At 45.2% G+C, this 20,174-nt stretch overlaps 2 protein-coding genes across 2 annotated transcripts in view; one reads left to right on the plus strand and one right to left on the minus strand.

Moving 5' to 3' along the window:
* Positions 1-1,664: 1,664 nt before the first annotated feature.
* On the minus strand, positions 1,665-4,241 carry LOC311109380 (carbohydrate sulfotransferase 2-like). Its single transcript, XM_084152235.1, has one exon. It carries the CDS (start codon positions 3,636-3,638, stop codon positions 2,241-2,243), a length of 1,398 nt encoding a protein of 465 aa, XP_084008361.1. The 5' UTR covers positions 3,639-4,241; the 3' UTR covers positions 1,665-2,240.
* A 3,717-nt stretch (positions 4,242-7,958) lies between these two features.
* Positions 7,959-20,174, plus strand: part of LOC311108894 (short transient receptor potential channel 1-like) — a 37,530-nt gene continuing 25,314 nt past the window's right edge. Inside the window, exons 1-4 of the mRNA XM_084151685.1 lie at positions 7,959-8,139; positions 9,345-9,493; positions 11,408-11,509; positions 11,728-11,930. Of these exons, the coding sequence (XP_084007811.1) occupies positions 7,974-8,139; positions 9,345-9,493; positions 11,408-11,509; positions 11,728-11,930 (620 nt within the window). The 5' untranslated portion in view covers positions 7,959-7,973. The remainder of the gene's footprint in view (positions 8,140-9,344; positions 9,494-11,407; positions 11,510-11,727; positions 11,931-20,174) is intronic.

Here is a 20,174-nt window from a genome sequence, read left to right on the forward strand (position 1 = left end):
TTTTAACAACTCTCTCTTTACGGACTCTCTCTTCTATTTTGTAATCAGGAGAAATTATATTTCTGTACCGAGCGACCCCTCATACTCCTAGTTAAAACATTTATTGCACATTTTCCCCAGCATTTTTGCTCATTCTAATTTATTCCATTGAATTTATCAGCCCTCTCCCCTCTTACTTATAATTGAATGTTGCGTCAGAATACTTCCAAAAGCTTTAGTCCATTAGCAGCGTTTGTGAAGGAGACTATTAGCTCTCCAAGGTTTTAAACTGAATCTCATAAATTCAACCCAGAAAATGAAATCATCTGTATATTCATATTCACCACTGTGTCTTGCCCCATGTTCAGTATTGCATAAATCTCTGTGTCCTGTTCCCCTTGAACAAGGCGTAGTAGACAAATTCAATATGCAGAAGGTTAGCTCTCTTGCTCTCTCTCTGTGAGGCTACAGTTAGTTTTTCTCATATTCATAAGAACACTGTCCTTGGATTTTAAGCGCTTGTCAAAGGTTACTGCATGGATGTCTTTTTTTTCTATCTATGGAACACCGTTGCATTCCAATCTCCTGTAAAATACATGTATTTTCTCTATACTAGATGGAAAGACCTCAACAACAAGATGACTCCCTGTAGACTGAAGCTGCGTCTGAAATGTCACCCTATTCCCTAGGGCCCAGGTCAAAAGTAGCAAACTAACTAGGGAATAGGGTGCCATTTGGGACGCAACCTGAATGTGCAGAATGGCAGCTGCGGACTATTGTTGTGATGCAACCCCGGTAGGACAGTATGTCTTTGTGCTCTGAAACAAGATGATTCACACGTGTTCTAAATGTTTACACATTGTTCTAAACGTTAACCCAGTCCATGTACCACAATGAGAGACACTGTCTAGTGTCTAACCAATAATAACCCATACAGAATGTGTAAAACCCAGTCTACTCATACCTTCCACATCCTCCCCTTCCTTTACCCATTTGTATTATGTTATATTTGCAAGTTGTAATTGTAGAAACTGCATTGGACTAGCCTGGTCCCAGATATGGCTGTGCTCTTACCATCTCCATTGCTGTCATTGTCAAGCCAAACATGTTTAGCATGACAATTCCATAAGGAGCTGACAAGGGCATATAAGCAGACTGGCACCCAGGCTACCTTGGACTAGCCAGGCTAAGGGAATGACAAAGACACTGTACTATATCTCAGTGTAAGAGGATAATAAGATTCGCGTATTATACCCATGACCAGTATGTCTAGGCCAGCGGCACTTAAATTAGTTTAATATATTTTATACTATATTTGCCTGATTTAATTGTAGCATCATTGATGGTAAACTACCTTGTTTATGAGCTATCCCTGGGTTATGTTTTTATATGTTTTTGTTTTGTTCAATAAAGGTGCTAAAGCTACTCTGCTTCAACCTTTTCTGTAATATTTTTTTTTTAAAGCAGTTTGGACAAATAATCTGTTTGCATCCAGAGAGCTGGTACCTGTAAACATTTAAAATTACATCAGGCTAGTCTCACAGTGACACTGAGAAAGCCTTAGTTCCTGGGACTTCCACAGCTGCTTTGTCATCATGGTTTACTATTACTGTCCCACTATCTATTGTCATCTGGGGATGTCCCACTGTAATAACATATAATAAATAACTAATAAACCTGAAAGTTAAAGATGCTTCCTCAGAGTAACATTATAGTTATAACAGACCAGTTTAATGATTGTCTCTGAGTCCATCCATTACTCACAACGTAACATAACCTGCTCAAACAATTAGCTTTTTGATGAATTAATGCTTTTTTTTTTTCATCCACTGGTTTTTCACTTTTACAAACATTATGGATACTGAAAGAAAGAAAAAATCTCAGGTTTGGAACATTCAAAATAACTCCCAAAACATCCACTTTGAAGTGTTTTCATAACAAGATACATTAATCATACAGTGTTTGTTTGTTTCCATAGTTGCAGTTTCAATATTCAAGTCATTGTTCATAAGCCTTCAGGCTTTGTCAAAAACATCCAGTTTTCCAGATACAAAAGTAATGGTCCTGTCAAATACAACTGTCTGCAATTGAACTGAAAAATAAAACTAAAATACATTCCAATGTGGCCAAGAAGTGGAATTCCTCAAAAACACTAATTCAAAGTAACGCTTTTTTATTCCACGATTAACGGAATGGCACTAGATGCAAAATGACATTAAATTCACTGTCTTTGGTGGAAAGGAAAAATACATATTTTTCTGTCACAGTTTGGAGACCGTCAGTAAAGACTTACTAAGGTCCTTGGCCTCCCCGGCCGTCCTGACTCTGTCATAGCCCAGGACAGCCATGGAGTGATGACAGTAGTCCTCCACCTGTTTGATCTGCTGGATGCTGAGCACTGTTCTCCATGCGCTGGCAGCCTGAGTGGCGTTCCTGGAGGACACTATGAACGGCTTGGAGGACGAGCTAGACCCGCCTGTCATGTTCAGAGCAAACAATTCAATGTCATGGTTGGTGGTGAGGTTGGCGAAGCGGTAGATGTTCCTCAGGATCTTCACAGGGTTCTCCACCAGGTCCTCATAGCGTACAGCCATGTACTTCCCTTTGAGCCAACTGGGAGGGTTTAAGGCAGTCCTCAGGGTCCGGGAGGTGCGGTCACAGATCACCTCCATGGCTCCAATGGAGTGGTAGTCCGAGCCGTCCTTCTTGTTGGCTTTGTGATTGGGGTCTACGAAGGGGATCCTGCGGAGCTTGGGGTCCCTGCTCCGGACCACCTGCAGGTTCTCCCGGATCAGCCCATGTCGGGACTTGATCCTGGAGTTGGCCACGGCCCTGGGGTCCCTGACCAGGTGGACTACCTTCACGTCCAGGGACGGGTCCTCCATGAGGGGGGCTAGTACATTAACATCCAGGATACGCACCCCTTTAATAACGATAGTGCTGTATTTGAGGCACTCCTCCTCTAGTAGTCTAAGGCTTTGAGGGGGGCACTTTTTACACACCTTGTCATCCACCATACCCACCACCTCTTTCCTGTAGGCGGAGCAGAGGGGGTAGGAGCACACCACCTTATTCAGGGTGGCCCCAAAGAGTCCTAGGGAAGTAAAGTTCTTTCCCCCTGGGCTGTTGTACAGCTGGAACACAGAGAGATCACAGCGGTATAAGGAGCTGAGCATGTCCCTGGCTGCCCCCTGTAAAGACACCGCGTCTCCCGGGTACAGCTTCTGCCAGATGTGCCACATGGGTTCATACAGGAAGAACACTTCAGGATTTTGGTTAAACAGCTCCCCGAAAAAGGAGGACCCAGACCTCCATGTGGTCAGAACATAGACCAACTGTCTCTTCTTGGCCAGAGAGGGTCTGTAGAGGAACCGGATATCTGATCTGCCATGATAGGTAGTGCTCCTCATCTGGTGATTGCACTGCTGGGGCTCTTTAGTCCATTTATAGTTGGCCAAGTTCAGCATGGTCAGCACCAGCAGTAAGATATAGGCTATAAACAACACAATCCGCTTTCTGCGTAGCACCTTCATCACAATGCCGGGCTGGGCTATTATCTTAGTATGGTTCCTGTACGTTTTGAGCTTTCTCCCGTAGCCAGCATCCTTCTCCCAAGGCGCTGTCAACTTCAGTTGTTGATGGTATTGTTTCCCTCTCATCTGTAACCTAGGAGTGAGTGGCTCTCACCACTGGGCGAAGGGTTCTTACATTTACAATAGGCAAACCCGTACGGCGTGTTGAATATCTCCGGTGGAAATTGATACCGAACGAATCCAATGCTAAATGATTAGGTAATACCCCAGCCAGCAGATTCGATATCACAATCTGATTCGCAAACCAAAATACGATAACGCTGCCCTGCTTTTACTGCAGTGCGCAAGGCTCTTCAAATGAAAATGTTTCTATTACGGGTATTACAGTGCGTTTTGCGTTTGGCCTGCCATCAAAAACAAAACGAGGAACCATTCAAGCAAACAATTTACGCCCTCCTTGACAACATTCAGTGTAGGCATCTCAGCGCAGCTAAAATCTGATGCGCCCCAGTATAGATGGAGCCTATAGGAACATTGAACCACAGCATACAAGTAATACGTTAGTAATTACGCGCTCCAACCTCTTCTTGGATCCTTTTCAACATACGCTGAGGAACAAATACCTCTAAACGTCGCAGGTATATCCATAGGTGAAGTCTATTCGTCCAAAGAATCAAAGATCTTTCCCTTATTCCTGATGTGCGGTATTTTATCTCTTCCAATTGAAACTGGACTGATTTAATCAGACTACAGGAAGAAAGGCCCTCCCTTCTCTAGACGCCATTGGAGCGTGATAGGATACGTGCGTAAGCGAGTTGCGCCCTTGGTTCTTCCGCACGTCTGTCAACAATGAACGCACTGTTCTCGAGAAGCCCGTATTTGAAAAAAGGCAACGGTAAACATTGTAAGCGCCCCCCCTTGGGCTAATTGAGATATCGCGTGTGACTAACACATTTCAGTTTCACAAATGTAAGTTAATTATCTCTATCTGACATATCGCGTATGACTAACGTACAAAGGAACGGACAGATGGAGACAGATCCACAGTCCCCTCCCGGATTTCATCGTGGGGGACAACAAAATCTCACAGCAATGGTAGACGTCACCACGGTGGGAAATGATGCTGTTGTTAGGATAGAATAGAAATGGAAGGGATGCTGGTCTCCCTTCTGCCTGTGTCATTGTGTCGACACCGCTCCAGTCCTTTAATTTATAGACTTGCTTAGCGCACTGTTATGCAACTAGGCTATTAGTACAAATATGTTACATACTTTGTTTCAATTTTACAATGTATCATATCAAGTAAGAATGTTTGGTAGTATTTTCAAATCGTATGTTTTGTTGCATTTTCAGAGAGAACAGACAATAGCCTACATTCAAGGTCTGTTGGGAATATTATTGATCATGTTTCACCATATCTGTCTCTCCCTCTCATATTGTGCAGGCCTAGGCAGCAAGTAATCGATAGCTCCCATTAGAGACATGTGTATTGCCCAGTCTCAAGAGGTACTGTAGACCTGGCGCCCGGTTGAAAACGGGACCAATGAACGATAGGCAATGAGAGTTGTTCCCGGTGAGAGGTGGTCAACCCGGTAACTGAACTGCCAATCCTATCATGTCCTGTCCTGTCCTCTCTATCTCACTAGGCACATTGGAATCAGAGGTAATCTGCCTTTCGACAGCTGTTAGCGTGGAATTGACAGGCCTGGGAAGCGATAAACCCATATGTTTTAGGGGCACGGACCAAATGCCCTACCGATTGAAAATTATCCGCTCACGTGTCAGTTCATGTGTTATTACACTAATGGAGGCCAAAAATAGGAGGGTTTGGGCATGTCTATTGGGTGTCCTACAGTTGTCTCAATAGTTTTTAGTTCACTATTAGGGTACTCTTTTCCTGAGAGGATTTCTTGGTAAATTTGTGTTTTCTTTACTCTTAGTCTTTTGGATACAGTCACTGCTTTGTGGCCAGTTGCTTTGCAAAGATTGCCATCTGCTGGGGCAAAGGGAATATTTCAATTCCATTTGGGTCTGGTAAACCGTTGGAAATTATGTAGGCTACTGCATCTGTTGTCAATTATTTATGTCTTATAGAAAAGTAAGTTAAAGAAACTTAATTGATGAATTGTTAAATGTATTATTTGTAATCCAGATTTACGCCTAAAGTTATTTCAGGAGATATGTTCACCCAGATTAGAAAAATAAAACATTTTACATTAAAGGGGAAATCTGCAGTTGCTGCATCCATTTGAGGATTTATAAATTAATTATATGTACCCATTGATTCTTGAAGAACATAAATTATAATTGCCTCATGAGCTTAGTTCAGCTGTCGTACCCCATCAGCACCCAGAATATAAACGTGTTCTACTCCAATGTTTGTAAACATGGTTAAAACTATCATTTTTATTTCATGGATGGTCAGTCATTGCATCCATAGCTCTGTCTGAATTTGAGAGTGGTTACATTTCTCCAGCCCCATAATTCAGCTTTTTACCAAAACAGGGGCGGGGAAAACGCATTGTAATTATTTCAACTGCTGATTGCCCCTTGTTTCCAGTATGAAAAAAAATGTATGCACTGTAAGTCGCTCTGGATAAGAGCGTCTACTAAATGACTAAAATGTGAAACATTTAAATGTTTCAATTTGACCAACCTGTATCCCAATCTTCCTTGGTTTAATGGTACAATGGCATGTTCATTACCTAAAAGCCCTCTGGTATTAAATGGTGCAGTATAGGCCTATGTGACATGTATCTGCAGTTACACTATGTCCTCAAAGTCATGCTGCTCCTAGAAGCAATGTTATTATATTGATCTAATATGCTTTGTATCTTCGTCATCCCAAATGTCTTTCTGTGAAGGAAGATGCAGGAAACATCACATGCAGGCACACACACAATGTGATCCTATAATTCCTGTCAGTATGAAAAAATGAGAGCAAGGTAAATAGCCAATTCGTTGAGATTGTATCTTATAAATGTGCAAATAGAAACTTTGAGAAAATATTATTCAAAATCAAACTGTTTATTTGAGCATTATTATTGCAGACTATGATTGTAGTACAGTGTTTTGGAAATACTTCAGGGGGAACTATTTCTTTACCTCTCTAAATATGATTATTAAATAGCCTATCCTAAACTTCCTAATCTCTTCGTCATCTGATTGTACATTCTGTAGGCTATCTCAACTAAAATGTAATAATGGCAAAAATAGAAGCCAGGCTTGTTATGTAATAGAGTACCACAGTATGAGTCATATTACCCATAAAACCTAGCGGTCAAACAGGGAAATGGTTCCAATCATTTTTCCACCATCCATTTTTCCCATAGGGGATTTTTGAAACACTTAAAATAAGGGCTGTGTTTTGTGTAGGCTTACCCTGTCCTGACGTTTTGATAACCGTGTAAATCTCTCTAGGACAAGGTGACTTTTGTCAATATATTGGCCTGTATTTACCCCCCAAAAAAGAAACGCCAATTAGCTGCTAATGTGGCTATCATAAAGAACGGCAAATGCCATGATGATCTAGATGAAACTGCTTAATCGAGGCAAAGGTAAGCGTCTCTGGATTAACTATCTAATGTTAGCTAAATGTAGTAATGAATCAATTGGCAACATTTCTTTAAATTGACAATTCTGTGAAGTGCCTTGTCCAAATTTTAAATTGACACAATACCTATTAGCAAAGGTGTCAGCTAGAGATTATGTGCAGAAGCTTGCAGGGATTTAAAGTTTTGCATGATGTCTACTTTGATGCTAATTAGCATTTTCGAATCTGAGAGTAAATAGAGCCAAATGTATTGATAAAAGTCACCTTGTTTGAGAGAGATTTACATGGTTATCAAAACGTCATGCCAGGGTAAGCCTAGACAAAACACAGCCCTTATTTTAAAGGTTTCTCAAATCCCCTATGGGAAAAATGAATGGTGGAAAAACGATTGGAACCATTTCTCCTTATGACACCTCCAAGCTTGACCAAATATAGTCTCTATATAGTGGACCGCTGAGGATGCTGCCTGCACTGTGCCAGCGAGATGAGATTGAGCATGCGCAGTAGCAACACCATCAGGACCAGAGGACTGTCAGGAGCCTGCGAAGTGATGCGGGAAAATGGTGCATGTAAACACGCTGATGTAGATGGTGATTTATGCACTGACGGCGTACGGTATGTTTACACCTGAAGAAGAATAGCCTATGTCAAAGGGATATTACGAGGATACAACTGGGAAGGACGTTACGCACGCCAAACACCGACGCTGCGTATAAACGGATGAAACGTTACCAACACGGATGCGACAACAATAATAGCCTACATTTTCTTTTTTCTTTTTTTCTTTCGGGAAGACGTTTACAACTGCCGTTCTTTGGGGGGAAATACATTAACAGTATTTTTGCAGTATATGCCATCCCATGTGACGGGATTTCATGGTTAAATAGTCGCTGGCGCCTAGTAGTGGGATGCACATTAGTGTTCTGCCCTACTCCTTCTCCGTCGCAATGGCCGCTCTGTATCAGGGCACGGACGTGTCCTCTCCGGATAAATTTCTGGCCCTGAAAGACGTGAGGGAGGTGAAGGAGGACACTACTCTGGATGAAAAGCTCTTCCTACTGGCCTGTGAGAAAGGTGAGTTATTTTAGGCTTCTGGGTGGATTCGTTTATCAAAAAAACAACAACAACAACAATATTTTGTATATGAGAATATGATGTTATTAACATGGCATTAGCAAAACTTGTGACTTTATGACAGCGTAACGTAAGATGCTGTTTAAGAAAAGGTGTGAACATGTAGTCTTTTATTCTTTTAAACACTTCATTTCATATCACACCATTATTACCAACAGTCATCCTTTCTTACCTTATTATGGATGAGTGAGTGTACTTTGGATGAATGCCTACTGCAGCTGCCTACATGTAGCTACACTGGAAGTTTGCCCACGGGGCTGAGTTTTATTTAACCTAGTGGAGCTTAATGCTCTTGTGTAGAGCTATGTGGAGCTATGCATTTGTGTAAGCTTTGTCATGCTTTTGCTAGCCTGTGACAAAGACTATACATTTACTGCATTCTGTATTCTGTCATCGAGCCCAAGTTTAACACTTGTATTCAAGGAATAGCTACTGGGTGACAGGTTTGCATGGATGGCCGGTTAGGTAATTCCCATGAGAGGACATGTACAAACCCACACACACACACACACACACACACACACACACACACACACACACACACACACACAGATATCAAACACATGTACATAATTCCCATGAGAAGAGGGGTATAAATACACATTATTTACATGTGTCAGAAGCAAGAAGCTATGATTATTTATTGTAACAGTATCCCAATGAAATTAGATAGTATTTTAAATCAATGACAAGTGAAGCTGAGATGGATGTTTGTATAGGGGCCAGCAGGTTGTCCCAGACATTCTCACCATATAAAGCCAGTGTAAACATGGCTCAACAGACTATATTTGTCCTTTGATGGAGATTGTTATTGTTACAGTAAGCTGGGATTGTAGGGTGCTGGAGTGTTGGAGTGGAGCCTACTCTCACTCTGTGTGCTGTGTGCAATCTGCGTCTCTCTCTGTGCATCTGCATCCCACTCTCTTTCTTTGTGTGTGTGTGTGTGTGTGTGGGGGGGGGGGGGTCCATGTGTGTGTGCATTTGTGTGTCTGTGTGTTTTTGTCTTTGTGTGTGTGTGTGTGTTTGATTTTCTTTGTGTGTGTGTGTGTTTTTTCTTCTGTGTGTGCATTTTTATGTGTTTGTGTGTGTGTGCTCGTGCTTGCTTGCGTGTGTGTTGTGTGAGCTCTAACTCCACACTGTTCCAGGTGACTACTACATGGTGAAGAGACTGCTGGAGGAGAAGACAGAGCTCAATATCAACTGTGTAGATGTGCTGGGGAGAGACGCTGTCAACATCTCTATAGAGAACCAAAACCTGGACATCCTTAAGCTGCTGCTGGAGCATGGCTGCCAGGTAACACACAGAGAGCAAGAGGCTAGTGTGTGAAGCCTGCGCTGTTGACTATTTTAGTATAACCTTCAGAACTACAGTGAGGGAAAAAAGTATTTGATCCCCTGCTGATTTTGTACGTTTGCCCACTGACAAAGACATGATCAGTCTATAATTTTAATGGTAGGTTTATTTGAACAGTGAGAGACAGCATTACAACAAAAGAATCAAGAAAAACGCATGTCAAAAATGTTATAAATTGATTTGCATTTTAATGAGGGAAATAAGTATTTGACCCCTCTGCAAAACATGACTTAGTACTTGGTGGCAAAACCCTTATTGGCAATCAAAGGTCAGACGTTTCTTGTAGTTGGCCACCAGGTTTGCACACATCTCAGGAGGGATTTTGTTCCACTCCTCTTTGCAGATCTTCTCCAAGTCATTAAGGTTTCAAGACTGACGTTTGGCAACTCGAACCTTCAGCTCCCTCCACAGATTTTCTATGGGATTAAGGTCTGGTGGCTAGGCCACTCCAGGACCTTAATGTGCTTCTTCTTGAGCCACTCCTTTGTTGCCTTGGCTGTATGTTTTGGGTCATTGTCATGCTGGAATACCCATCCACAACCCATTTTCAATGCCCTGGCTGAGGGGAGGAGGTTCTCACCCAAGATTTGATGGTACATGGCCCCGTCCATCGTCCCTTTGATGCGGTGAAGTTGTCCTGTCCCCTTAGCAGAAAAACGCCCCCAAAGCATAATGTTTCCACCTCCATGTTTGACGGTGGGGATGGTGTTCTTGAGGTCATAGGCAGCATTCCTCCTCCTCCAAACACGGCGAGTTGAGTTGATGCCAAAGAGCTCGATTTTGGTCTCATCTGACCACAACACTTTCACCCAGTTCTCCTCTGAATCATTCAGATGTTCATTGGCAAACTTCAGACAGCCCTGTATATGTGCTTTCTTGAGCAGGGGGACCTTGCGGGCGCTGCAGGATTTCAGTCCTTCACGGCGTAGTGTGTTACCAATTGTTTTCTTGGTGACTATGGTCCCAGCTGCCTTGAGATCATTGACAAGATCCTCCCATGTAGTTCTGGGCTGATCCCTCACCGTTCTCATGATCATTGCAACTCCACGAGGTGAGATCTTGCATGGAGCCCCAGGCCGAGGGAGATTGACAGTTCTTTTGTGTTGCTTCTGTGGACAGGTGTCTTTTATACAGGGAACAAGATGAGATTAGGAGCACTCCCTTTAAGAGTGTGCACCTAATCTCAGCTCGTTACCTGTATAAAAGTCACCTGGGAGCCAGAAATCTTTCTGATTGAGAGGGGGTCAAATACTTTTTTCCCTCATTAAAATGCAAATCAATTTATAACATTTTTGACATGCGTTTTTCTGGATTTTTTTGTTGTTATTCTGTCTCTCACTGTTCAAATACACCTACCATTAAAATTCATTTATTTGTCAGTGGGCAAACGTACAAAATCAGCGGGGGATCAAATACTTTTTTCCCTTACTGTATCTATCCTGACTCTATTCTCTGTTGTTGTGCCTGTGTCTGTGTTTGGTCCAGGCTCTCTCTCTCTAACCCGGTCCTGTTGTTGTGTTTGGTCCAGGCTCTCTCTCTCTCTCTCTAACCCGGTCCTGTTGTTGTGTTTGGTCCAGGCTCTCTCTCTCTCTCTCTAACCCGGTCCTGTTGTTGTGTTTGGTCCAGGCTCTCTCTCTCTCTAACCCGGTCCTGTTGTTGTGTTTGGTCCAGGCTCTCTCTCTCTCTAACCCGGTCCTGTTGTTGTGTTTGGTCCAGGCTCTCTCTCTCTCTAACCCGGTCCTGTTGTTGTGTTTGGTCCAGGCTCTCTCTCTCTCTAACCCGGTCCTGTTGTTGTGTTTGGTCCAGGCTTTCTCTCTCTAACCCGGTCCTGTGTTGTGTCTGTTTTTGTCCCAGGCAACAGATGCTCTGTTAGTGGCCATCGACTCGGAGGTGGTGGGAGCTGTGGACATCCTCCTCAACCATCGCCCCAGGAGGTCCTCTAAGCCCTCCATCGCTGTTAGTCTCTTCTCTTCACCACCATTGTATTACTTATGATAATAAATTGATCATTACCCGCTGCAGCCAAATGTCTGTCCTCATCCTGATCCTGTAATTTAGACCAGAAAGTACATTACATTATTACATTTAAATTTGTCAGGACAACTGAATGCTTTTAGCGGATTAAAGACTGCATCAATAACAACAAGCCTCTTCTCCTTTTCTCTCTCTGTCAGAAACTGATGCAGCGCATCCAGAACCCTGAGTACTCCACCACCATGGACGTGGCTCCAGTGATCCTGGCGGCCCATAGGAACAACTATGAGATACTGACCATGTTGCTGAAGCAGGATATCTCCCTGCCCAGGCCTCACGCTGTGGGCTGTGAGTGTACTCTCTGTAACGCCAAGAACAAGAAGGACAGCCTACGGCACTCCAGGTAACATCCTGTACACACACACACACAGACACACACACACACACACACACTCTCTCTGGGAAGAATGGAATAACCAGGTAAGTATTCACTACTCCTAACCACAGCAAAGTCTGGTGGGACCACTAAGGGGCCGGCGGTGTGTCTGCCAGGTGAGCATGAATGTGTGCGAGAGTGTGTGTGTAGGTGCACGTAGCCATCTCTTTCTAAAACGTATAACGTTTTTCTGGGCTACTTTCAAAGGACACTTGTTTTTATGTTTTGTCCTTGCTCTGGTATTCTGGAACCTGGAAAATAGCAGTAAATCCACGTGTGGTGTCAAAAAGGTGTCAGTTCCTTGAAAGTTATTGTAAGGCGCTGACCTGTTTACAGTGGTAGAGCGTTTGGGAGACAATTGGTAGAAGGATTACTTTATCCTATCCCAGGTATTCCTTAAAGAGGTGGGGTTTCAAATGTCTCCGGAAGGTGGTGAGTGACTCCGCTGTCCTGGCGTCGTGAGGGAGCTTGTTCCACCATTGGGGTGCCAGAGCAGCGAACAGTTTTGACTGGGCTGAGCGGGAACTATGCTTCCGCAGAGGTAGGGGAGCCAGCAGGCCAGAGGTGGATGAACGCAGTGCCCTCGTTTGGGTGTAGGGACTGATCAGAGCCTGAAGGTACGGAGGTGCCGTTCCCCTCACAGCTCCGTAGGCAAGCATCATGGTCTTGTAGCAGATGCGAGCTTCAACTGGAAGCCAGTGGAGTGTGCGGAGGAGCGGGGTGACGTGAGAGAACTTGGGAAGGTTGAACACCAGACGGGCTGCGGCATTCTGGATGAGTTGTAGGGGTTTAATGGCACAGGCAGGGAGCCCAGCCAACAGCGAGTTGCAGTAATCCAGACGGGAGATGACAGGTGCCTGGATTAGGACCTGTGTAAGGCAGGGTCGTACTCTCCGAATGTTGTAGAGCATGAACGTACAGGATCGGGTCACCGCCTTGATGTTAGCGTAGAACGACAGGGTGTTGTCCAGGGTCACGCCAAGGCTCTTCGCACTCTGGGAGGAGGACACAACGGAGTTGTCAACCGTGATGGCGAGATCATGGAACGGGCAGTCCTTCCCCGGGAGGAAGAGCAGCTCTGTCTTGCCGAGGTTCAGCTTGAGGTGGTGATCCGTCATCCATACTGATATGTCTGCCAGACATGCAGAGATGCGATTCGCCACCTGGTTATCAGAAGGGGGAAAGGAGAAGATTAGTTGTGTGTCGTCAGCGTAGCAATGATAGGAGAGGCCATGTGAGGATATGACAGAGCCAAGTGACTTGGTGTATAGCGAGAATAGGAGAGGGCCTAGAACTGAGCCCTGGGGGACACCAGTGGTGAGAGCACGTGGTGCGGAGACAGCTTCTCGCCACGCCACTTGGTAGGAGCGACCGGTCAGGTAGGACGCAATCCAAGAGTGAGCCGTGCCGGAGATGCCCAGCTCAGAGATGGTGGAGAGGAGGATCTGATGGTTCACACTATCAAAGGCAGCAGACAGGTCTAGAAGGACAAGAGCAGAGGAGAGAGAGTTAGCTTTAGCAGTGCGGAGAGCCTCTGTGACACAGAGAAGAGCAGTCTCAGTTGAATGACCAGTCTTGAAACCTGACTGGTTTGGATCAAGAAGTTCATTCTGAGAGAGATAGCAAGAGAGTTGGCTAAAGACGGCACGCTCAATAGTTTTGGAGAGAAAAGAAAGAAGGGATACTGGTCTGTAGTTGTTGACATCAGAGGGATCGAGTGTTGGTTTTTTGAGAAGGGGTGCAACTCTCGCTCTCTTGAAGACGGAAGGGACATAGCCAGCGGTCAAGGATGAGTTGATCAGCGAGGTAAGGTAAGGGAGAAGGTCACCGGAGATGGTCTGGAGAAGAGAGGAGGGGATAGGGTCAAGCGGGCAGGTTGTTGGGCGGCCTGCCGTCACAAGTCGCAAGATTTTATCTGGAGAGAGAGGGGAGAAAGAAGTCAAAGCATAGGGTAGGGCAGTGTGAGCAGGACCAGCAGTGTCATTTGACTTAACAAACGAGGATCGGATGTCATCAACCTTCTTTTCAAAATGGTTGACGAAGTCATCCACAGAGAGGGAGGAGGTGGGGGGGGGGGGGAATTCAGCAGGGAGGAGAATGTGGCAAAGAGCTTCCTAGGGTTAGAGGCGGATGCTTGGAATTTAGAGTGGTAGAAAGTGGCCTTAGCAGCAGAAACAGATGAAGAAAATGTAGAGAGGAGGGAGTGAAAAGATGCCAGGTCTGCAGGGAGTCTAGTTTTCTTCCATTTCCGCTCAGCTGCCCGGAGCTCTGTTCTGTGAGCTCGCAATGAGTCATCAAGCCACGGAGCTGGAGGGGAGGACCGAGCCGGCCGGGAGGATAGGGGACATAGAGAGTCAAAGGATGCAGAAAGGCAGGAGAGGAGGGTTGAGGAGGCAGAATCAGGAGATTGGAGGGAGAAGGATTGAGCAGAGGGAAGAGATGATAGGATGGAAGAGGAGAGAGTAGCGGGAGAGAGAGAGCGAAGGTTGCGACGGCGCATTACCATCTGTGTAGGGGCAGAGTGAGTAGTGTTGGAGGAGAGGGAGAGAGAAAAGGATACAAAGTAGTGGTCGGAGACTTGGAGGGGAGTTGCAGTGAGATTAGTAGAAGAACAGCATCTAGTAAAGATGAGGTCAAGCGTATTGCCTGCCTTGTGAGTAGGGGGGGACGGTGAGAGGGTGAGGTCAAAAGAGGAGAGGAGTGGAAAGAAGGAGGCAGAGAGAAATGAGTCAAATGTAGACGTAGGGAGGTTGAAATCCCCCAGAACTGTGAGGGGTGAGCCATCCTCAGGAAAGGAACTTATCAAGGCGTCAAGCTCATTGATGAACTCTCCAAGGGAACCTGGAGGGCGATAGATGACAAGGATATTAAGCTTAAATGGGCTAGTGACTGTGACAGCATGGAATTCAAATGAGGAGACAGACAGATGGGTCAGGGGAAAAAATGAGAATGTCCACTTGGGAGAGATGAGGATTCCTGTGCCACCACCCCGCTGACCAGATGCTCTCGGGGTATGCGAGAACACATGGTCAGACGAGGAGAGAGCAGCAGGAGAAGCAGTGTTTTCAGTGGTAATCCATGTTTCCGTCAGCGCCAAGAAGTTGAGGGACTGGAGGGTAGCATAGGCTGGGATGAAGTCTGCCTTGTTGGCAGCAGAACGGCAGTTCCAGAGGCTGCCTGAGACCTGGAACTCCACGTGGGTCGTGCGTGCAGGGACCACCAGGTTAGAGAGGCAGCAGCCACGCGGTGTGAGGCGTTTGTGTAGCCTGTGCGGAGAGGAGAGAACAGGGATAGGCAGAGGCATAGTTGACAGGCTGCAGCAGATGGCTACAATAATGCAGAGGAGATCGGAATAAAATGAACTAAACATCTGGGAAAGGAGAGAGCGGGGCCTCCCTCACCACAACTCCCAAATATAACTCTCCCAACTTCCACCTCAGAAACTATAATTGTTGTAAACTACAGCGGTTCAATGTTTTCTAGGAATAGACTAACCTAGTTTATTCAGCTAGCTAACTAGGTGCAGTATTATTCCGTGAAAAACGTCCGGGCACCTCGTCATAAGACGCCACAGCCAGCTAGCGACCACTATGATGATACACCAAATGTGTTTGATGGATTGCAGGAAAAGAGCAGGAATAGGCTTTTGTAGGCTACAGTCCAAACTATGTCTTCCAATGGAGCAACTGCTGTCAGCATCCAAAAATCAAATCAAATCAAATGTATTTGTCACATGCGCCAAATACAACAGGTGTAGACTTTTCTGTGAAATGCTTACTTACAAGCCTTTTCCCAACAATGCAGAGTTAAAAAGTAAGAAAAATAATGATACAAATAAAAAATAAAAAAGGAAATAGTTACACAATAAAATAACAATAACGAGGCTATATACAAGGAGTACCGGTACCGAGTCAATGTGCAGGGGTAGGAGGTAGTTGAGGTAATTGAGGTAGTATGTACACTGCTCAAAAAAATAAAGGGAACACTTAAACAACACATCCTAGATCTGAATGAATGAAATAATCTTATTAAATACTTTTTTCTTTACATAGTTGAATGTGCTGACAACAAAATCACACAAAAATGATCAATGGAAATCAAATCTATCAACCCATGGAGGTCTGGATTTGGAATCACCCTCAAAATTAACGTGGAAAACCACACTACAGGCTGATCCAACTTTGATGTAATGTCCTTAAAACAAGTCAAAATGAGGCTCAGTAGTGTGTGTGGCCTCCACGTGCCTGTATGACCTCCCTACAACGCCTGGGCATGCTCCTGATGAGGTGGCGGATGGTCTCCTGAGGGATCTCCTCCCAGACCTGGACTAAAGCATCCGCCAACTCCTTGACAGTCTGTGGTGCAACGTGGCGTTGGTGGATGGAGCGAGACATGATGTCCCAGATGTGCTCAATTGGATTCAGGTCTGGGGAACGGGCGGACCAGTCCATAGCATCAATGCCTTCCTCTTGCAGGAACTGCTGACACACTCCAGCCACATGAGGTCTAGCATTGTCTTGCATTAGGAGGAACCCAGGGCCAACCGCACCAGCATATGGTCTCACAAGGGGTCTGAGGATCTCATCTCGGTACCTAATGGCAGTCAGGCTACCTCTGGCGAGCACATGGAGGGCAGTGCAGCCCCCCAAAGAAATGCCACCCCACACCATGACTGACCCACCGCCAAACCGGTCATGCTGGAGGATGTTGCAGGCAGCAGAACGTTCTCCACGGCGTTTCCAGACTGTCACGTCTGTCACATGTGCTCAGTGTGAACCTGCTTTCATCTGTGAAGAGCACAGGGCGCCAGTGGCGAATTTGCCAATCTTGGTGTTCTCTGGCAAATGCCAAACGTCCTGCACGGTGTTGGGCTGTAAGCACAACCCCCACCTGTGGACGTCGGGCCCTCATACCACCCTCATGGAGTCTGTTTCTGACCGTTTGAGCAGACACATGCACATTTGTGGCCTGCTGGAGGTCATTTTGCAGGGCTCTGGCAGTGCTCCTCCTGTTCCTCCTTGCACAAAGGCGGAGGAAGCAGTCCTGCTGCTGGGTTGTTGCCCTCCTACGGCCTCCTCCACGTCTCCTGATGTACTGGCCTGTCTCCTGGTAGCGTCTCCATGCTCTGGACACTACGCTGACAGACACAGCAAACCTTCTTGCCGCAGCTCGCATTGATGTGCCATCCTGGATGAGCTGCACTACCTGAGCCACTTGTGTGGGTTGTAGACTCCGTCTCATGCTACCACTAGAGTGAAAGCACCGCCAGCATTCAAAAGTGACCAAAACATCAGCCAGGAAGCATAGGAACTGAGAAGTGGTCTGTGGTCACCACCTGAAAAACCAGTCCTTTATTGGGGGGTGTCTTGCTAATTGCTTATAATTTCCACCTGTTGTCTATTCCATTTGCACAACAGCATGTGAAATGTATTGTCAATCAGTGTTGCTTCCTAAGTGAACAGTTTGATTTCACAGAAGTGTGATTGACTTGGAGTTACATTGTGTTGTTTAAGTGTTCCCTTTATTTTTTTGAGCAGTGTATATAGGGGTAAAAGTGACTAGACAATCAGGATAGAAAATAAACAGAGTAGCAGCAGTGTATGTGAAGAGTGTGAAAGTGTTTCTATGTGTGAGTTTGTATGCGTGGTGTCAATATGCATGTGTGTGTGTTTTGTGTGTGTAAGCCACAGGAGGTTGGTGACACCTTCATTGGGGAGGACGGGCTTGTGGTAATGGCAGGAGCGGAATTAGTGGAATGGTATCAAATAAATCAAACACATGGTTTGATGCCATTCCATTGGCTCCGTTCCAGTCATTATTATGAGTCGTCCTTCCCTCAGAAGCCTCCACTGGTGTGAGCGTATGTCGTGTGTGAGTGAGTTTGTGTGTGTATGTGTGTGTTGGAGTGTCTGCAGTATGGGTGGCTGGAGTCTTTGACAATTTTTAGGGCCTTTCTCTGACACTGCCTGGTATAGAGGTGCTGGATGGCATGGAACGCGGCCCCAGTGATGTACCTTCTGTAGCGCCTTGCGGTCGGATGCCAAGGAGTTGCCATACCAAGCGGTGATGAAGCCAGTCAAGATACTCTCAATGGTGCAGCTGTATAACCTTTTGAAGATCTGAGGGCCCATGCCAAATCTTTTCAGCCTCCATTCACGACTGTGTTGGTGTGTTTGGACCATGATAGGTCCTTAGTGATGTGGACACTGAGGAACTCGAAGTTCTCGACCCGCTCCACTATAGCCCCGTTGATGTAGATGGGGGTGTGCTCAGCCCTCCATTTCCTGTAGTCCACGATCAGCTCCTTTGTCTTGCTGATGTTTTGAGAGAGATTGTTGTCCCGGCACCACACAGCCAGGTCTCTGACCTCCTCCCTGTAGGCTGTCTCATCGTCGTCGATGATCAGGCCTACCACTGTTGTGTCATCGGCAAACTTAATGATGGTGTTGGAGTTGTGCACGGCAACACAGTCGTAATTGTCTGCATCACTTCCAAGCCCCCATATATTTTTTTGCAAATATATATATATATATATATATATATACACTACCGTTCAGAAGTTTGGGGTCACTTAGAAATGTCCTTGTTTTCTAAAGAAAATCACATTTTTTGTCCATTAAAATAACATAAAATTGATCAGAAATACAGTGTAGACATTGTTAATGTTGTAAATGGCTATTGTGACTGGAAACGGAATGGAATAATGGAATATCTACAAAGGCGTACAGAGGCCCATTATCAGCAACCATCAGTCCTGTGTTCCAATGGCACGTGGTGTTTGCTAATCCAAGTTTATCATTTTAAAAGGCTGATTGATCATTAGAAACCCCTTTTGCAATTATGTTAGCACAGCTGAAAACTGTTGTGCTGATTAAAGAAGCAATAAAACTGGCCTTCTTGAGACTAGTTGAGTATCTGGAGCATCAACAATTGTGGGTTCGATTACAGGCTCAGAATGGCCAGAAACAAATTACTTTCTTCTGAAACTAGTCAGTCTATTCTTGTTCTGAGAAATGAAGGCTATTCCATGCAAGAAATTGCCAAGAAACTGAAGATCTCGTACAACTCTGTGTACTACTCCCTTCACAGAACAGCACAAACTGGCTCTAACCAGAATAGAAAGAGGAGTGGGAGGCCCCGGTGCACAACTGAGCAAGAGGACAAATACATTAGAAAAAGAAAATGCTATATCTCAGACTGCCCGTCTTAATCTTTTATTTTCATTGGCCAGTCTGAGATATGGCTTTTCTTTGCAACTCTGCCTAGAAGGTCAGCATCCCGGAGTCGCCTCTTCACTGTTGACGTTGAGACTGGTGTTTTGCGGTTACTATTCCTCTAGCCACACCCAGGCCTGATACTGCCACACCTGTTCTCAATCAAGGAATCACTTAAATAGGACCTGCCTGACAAAGTGAAGTAGACCAAAAGATCCTCAAAAGCTAGACATCATGCCGAGATCCAAAGTAATTCAGGAACAAATGAGAAAGAAAGTAATTGAGATCCATCAGTCTGGAAAAGGTTCTAATGCTATTTCTAAAGCTTTGGGACTCCAGCGAACCACAGTGAGAGCCATTATCCACAAATGGCGAAAACATGGAACAGTGGTGAACCTTCCCAGGAGTGGCCGGCTAACCAAAATTACCCCAAGAGCGCAGCGACGACTCATCCAAGAGGTCACAAAAGACCCCACAACAACATCCAAAGAGCTGCAGGCCTCACTTGCCTCAGTTAAGGTCAGTGTTCATGACTCCACCGTAAGAAAGAGACTGGGCAAAAATGGCCTGCATGGCAGAATTCCAAGACGAAAACCACTGCTGAGCAAAAAGAACATTAAGGCTTGTCTCATTTTTGCCAGAAAACATCTTGATGATCCCCAATACCTTTGGGAAAATACTCTGTGGACTGACGAGACAAAAGTTGAACTTTTTGGAAGGTGTGTGTCCCATTACATCTGGCGTAAAAGTAACACCGCATTTCAGAAAAAGAACATCATACCAACAGTAAAATATGGTGGTGGTAGTGTGATGGTCTGGGCCTGTTTTGCTGCTTCAGGACCTGGAAGACTTGCTGTGATAAATGGAACCATGAATTCTGCTGTCTACCAAAAAATCCTGAAGGAGAATGTCCGGGCATCTGTTCGTGACCTCAAGCTGAAGCGAACTTGGGTTCTGCAGCAGGACAATGATCCAAAACACACCAGCAAGTCCACCT

The sequence above is a fragment of the Coregonus lavaretus genome (genome assembly GCF_964263955.1).
Source record: "Coregonus lavaretus genome assembly, chromosome: 34".
Classification (NCBI taxonomy): Eukaryota; Metazoa; Chordata; class Actinopteri; order Salmoniformes; family Salmonidae; genus Coregonus; species Coregonus lavaretus.

Coding starts and splice junctions, on each gene's coding strand:
- LOC311109380 (XM_084152235.1), bottom strand. CDS start 3,638: ATGAGAGGGAAACAATACCATCAACAACTGAAGTTGACAGCGCCTTGG.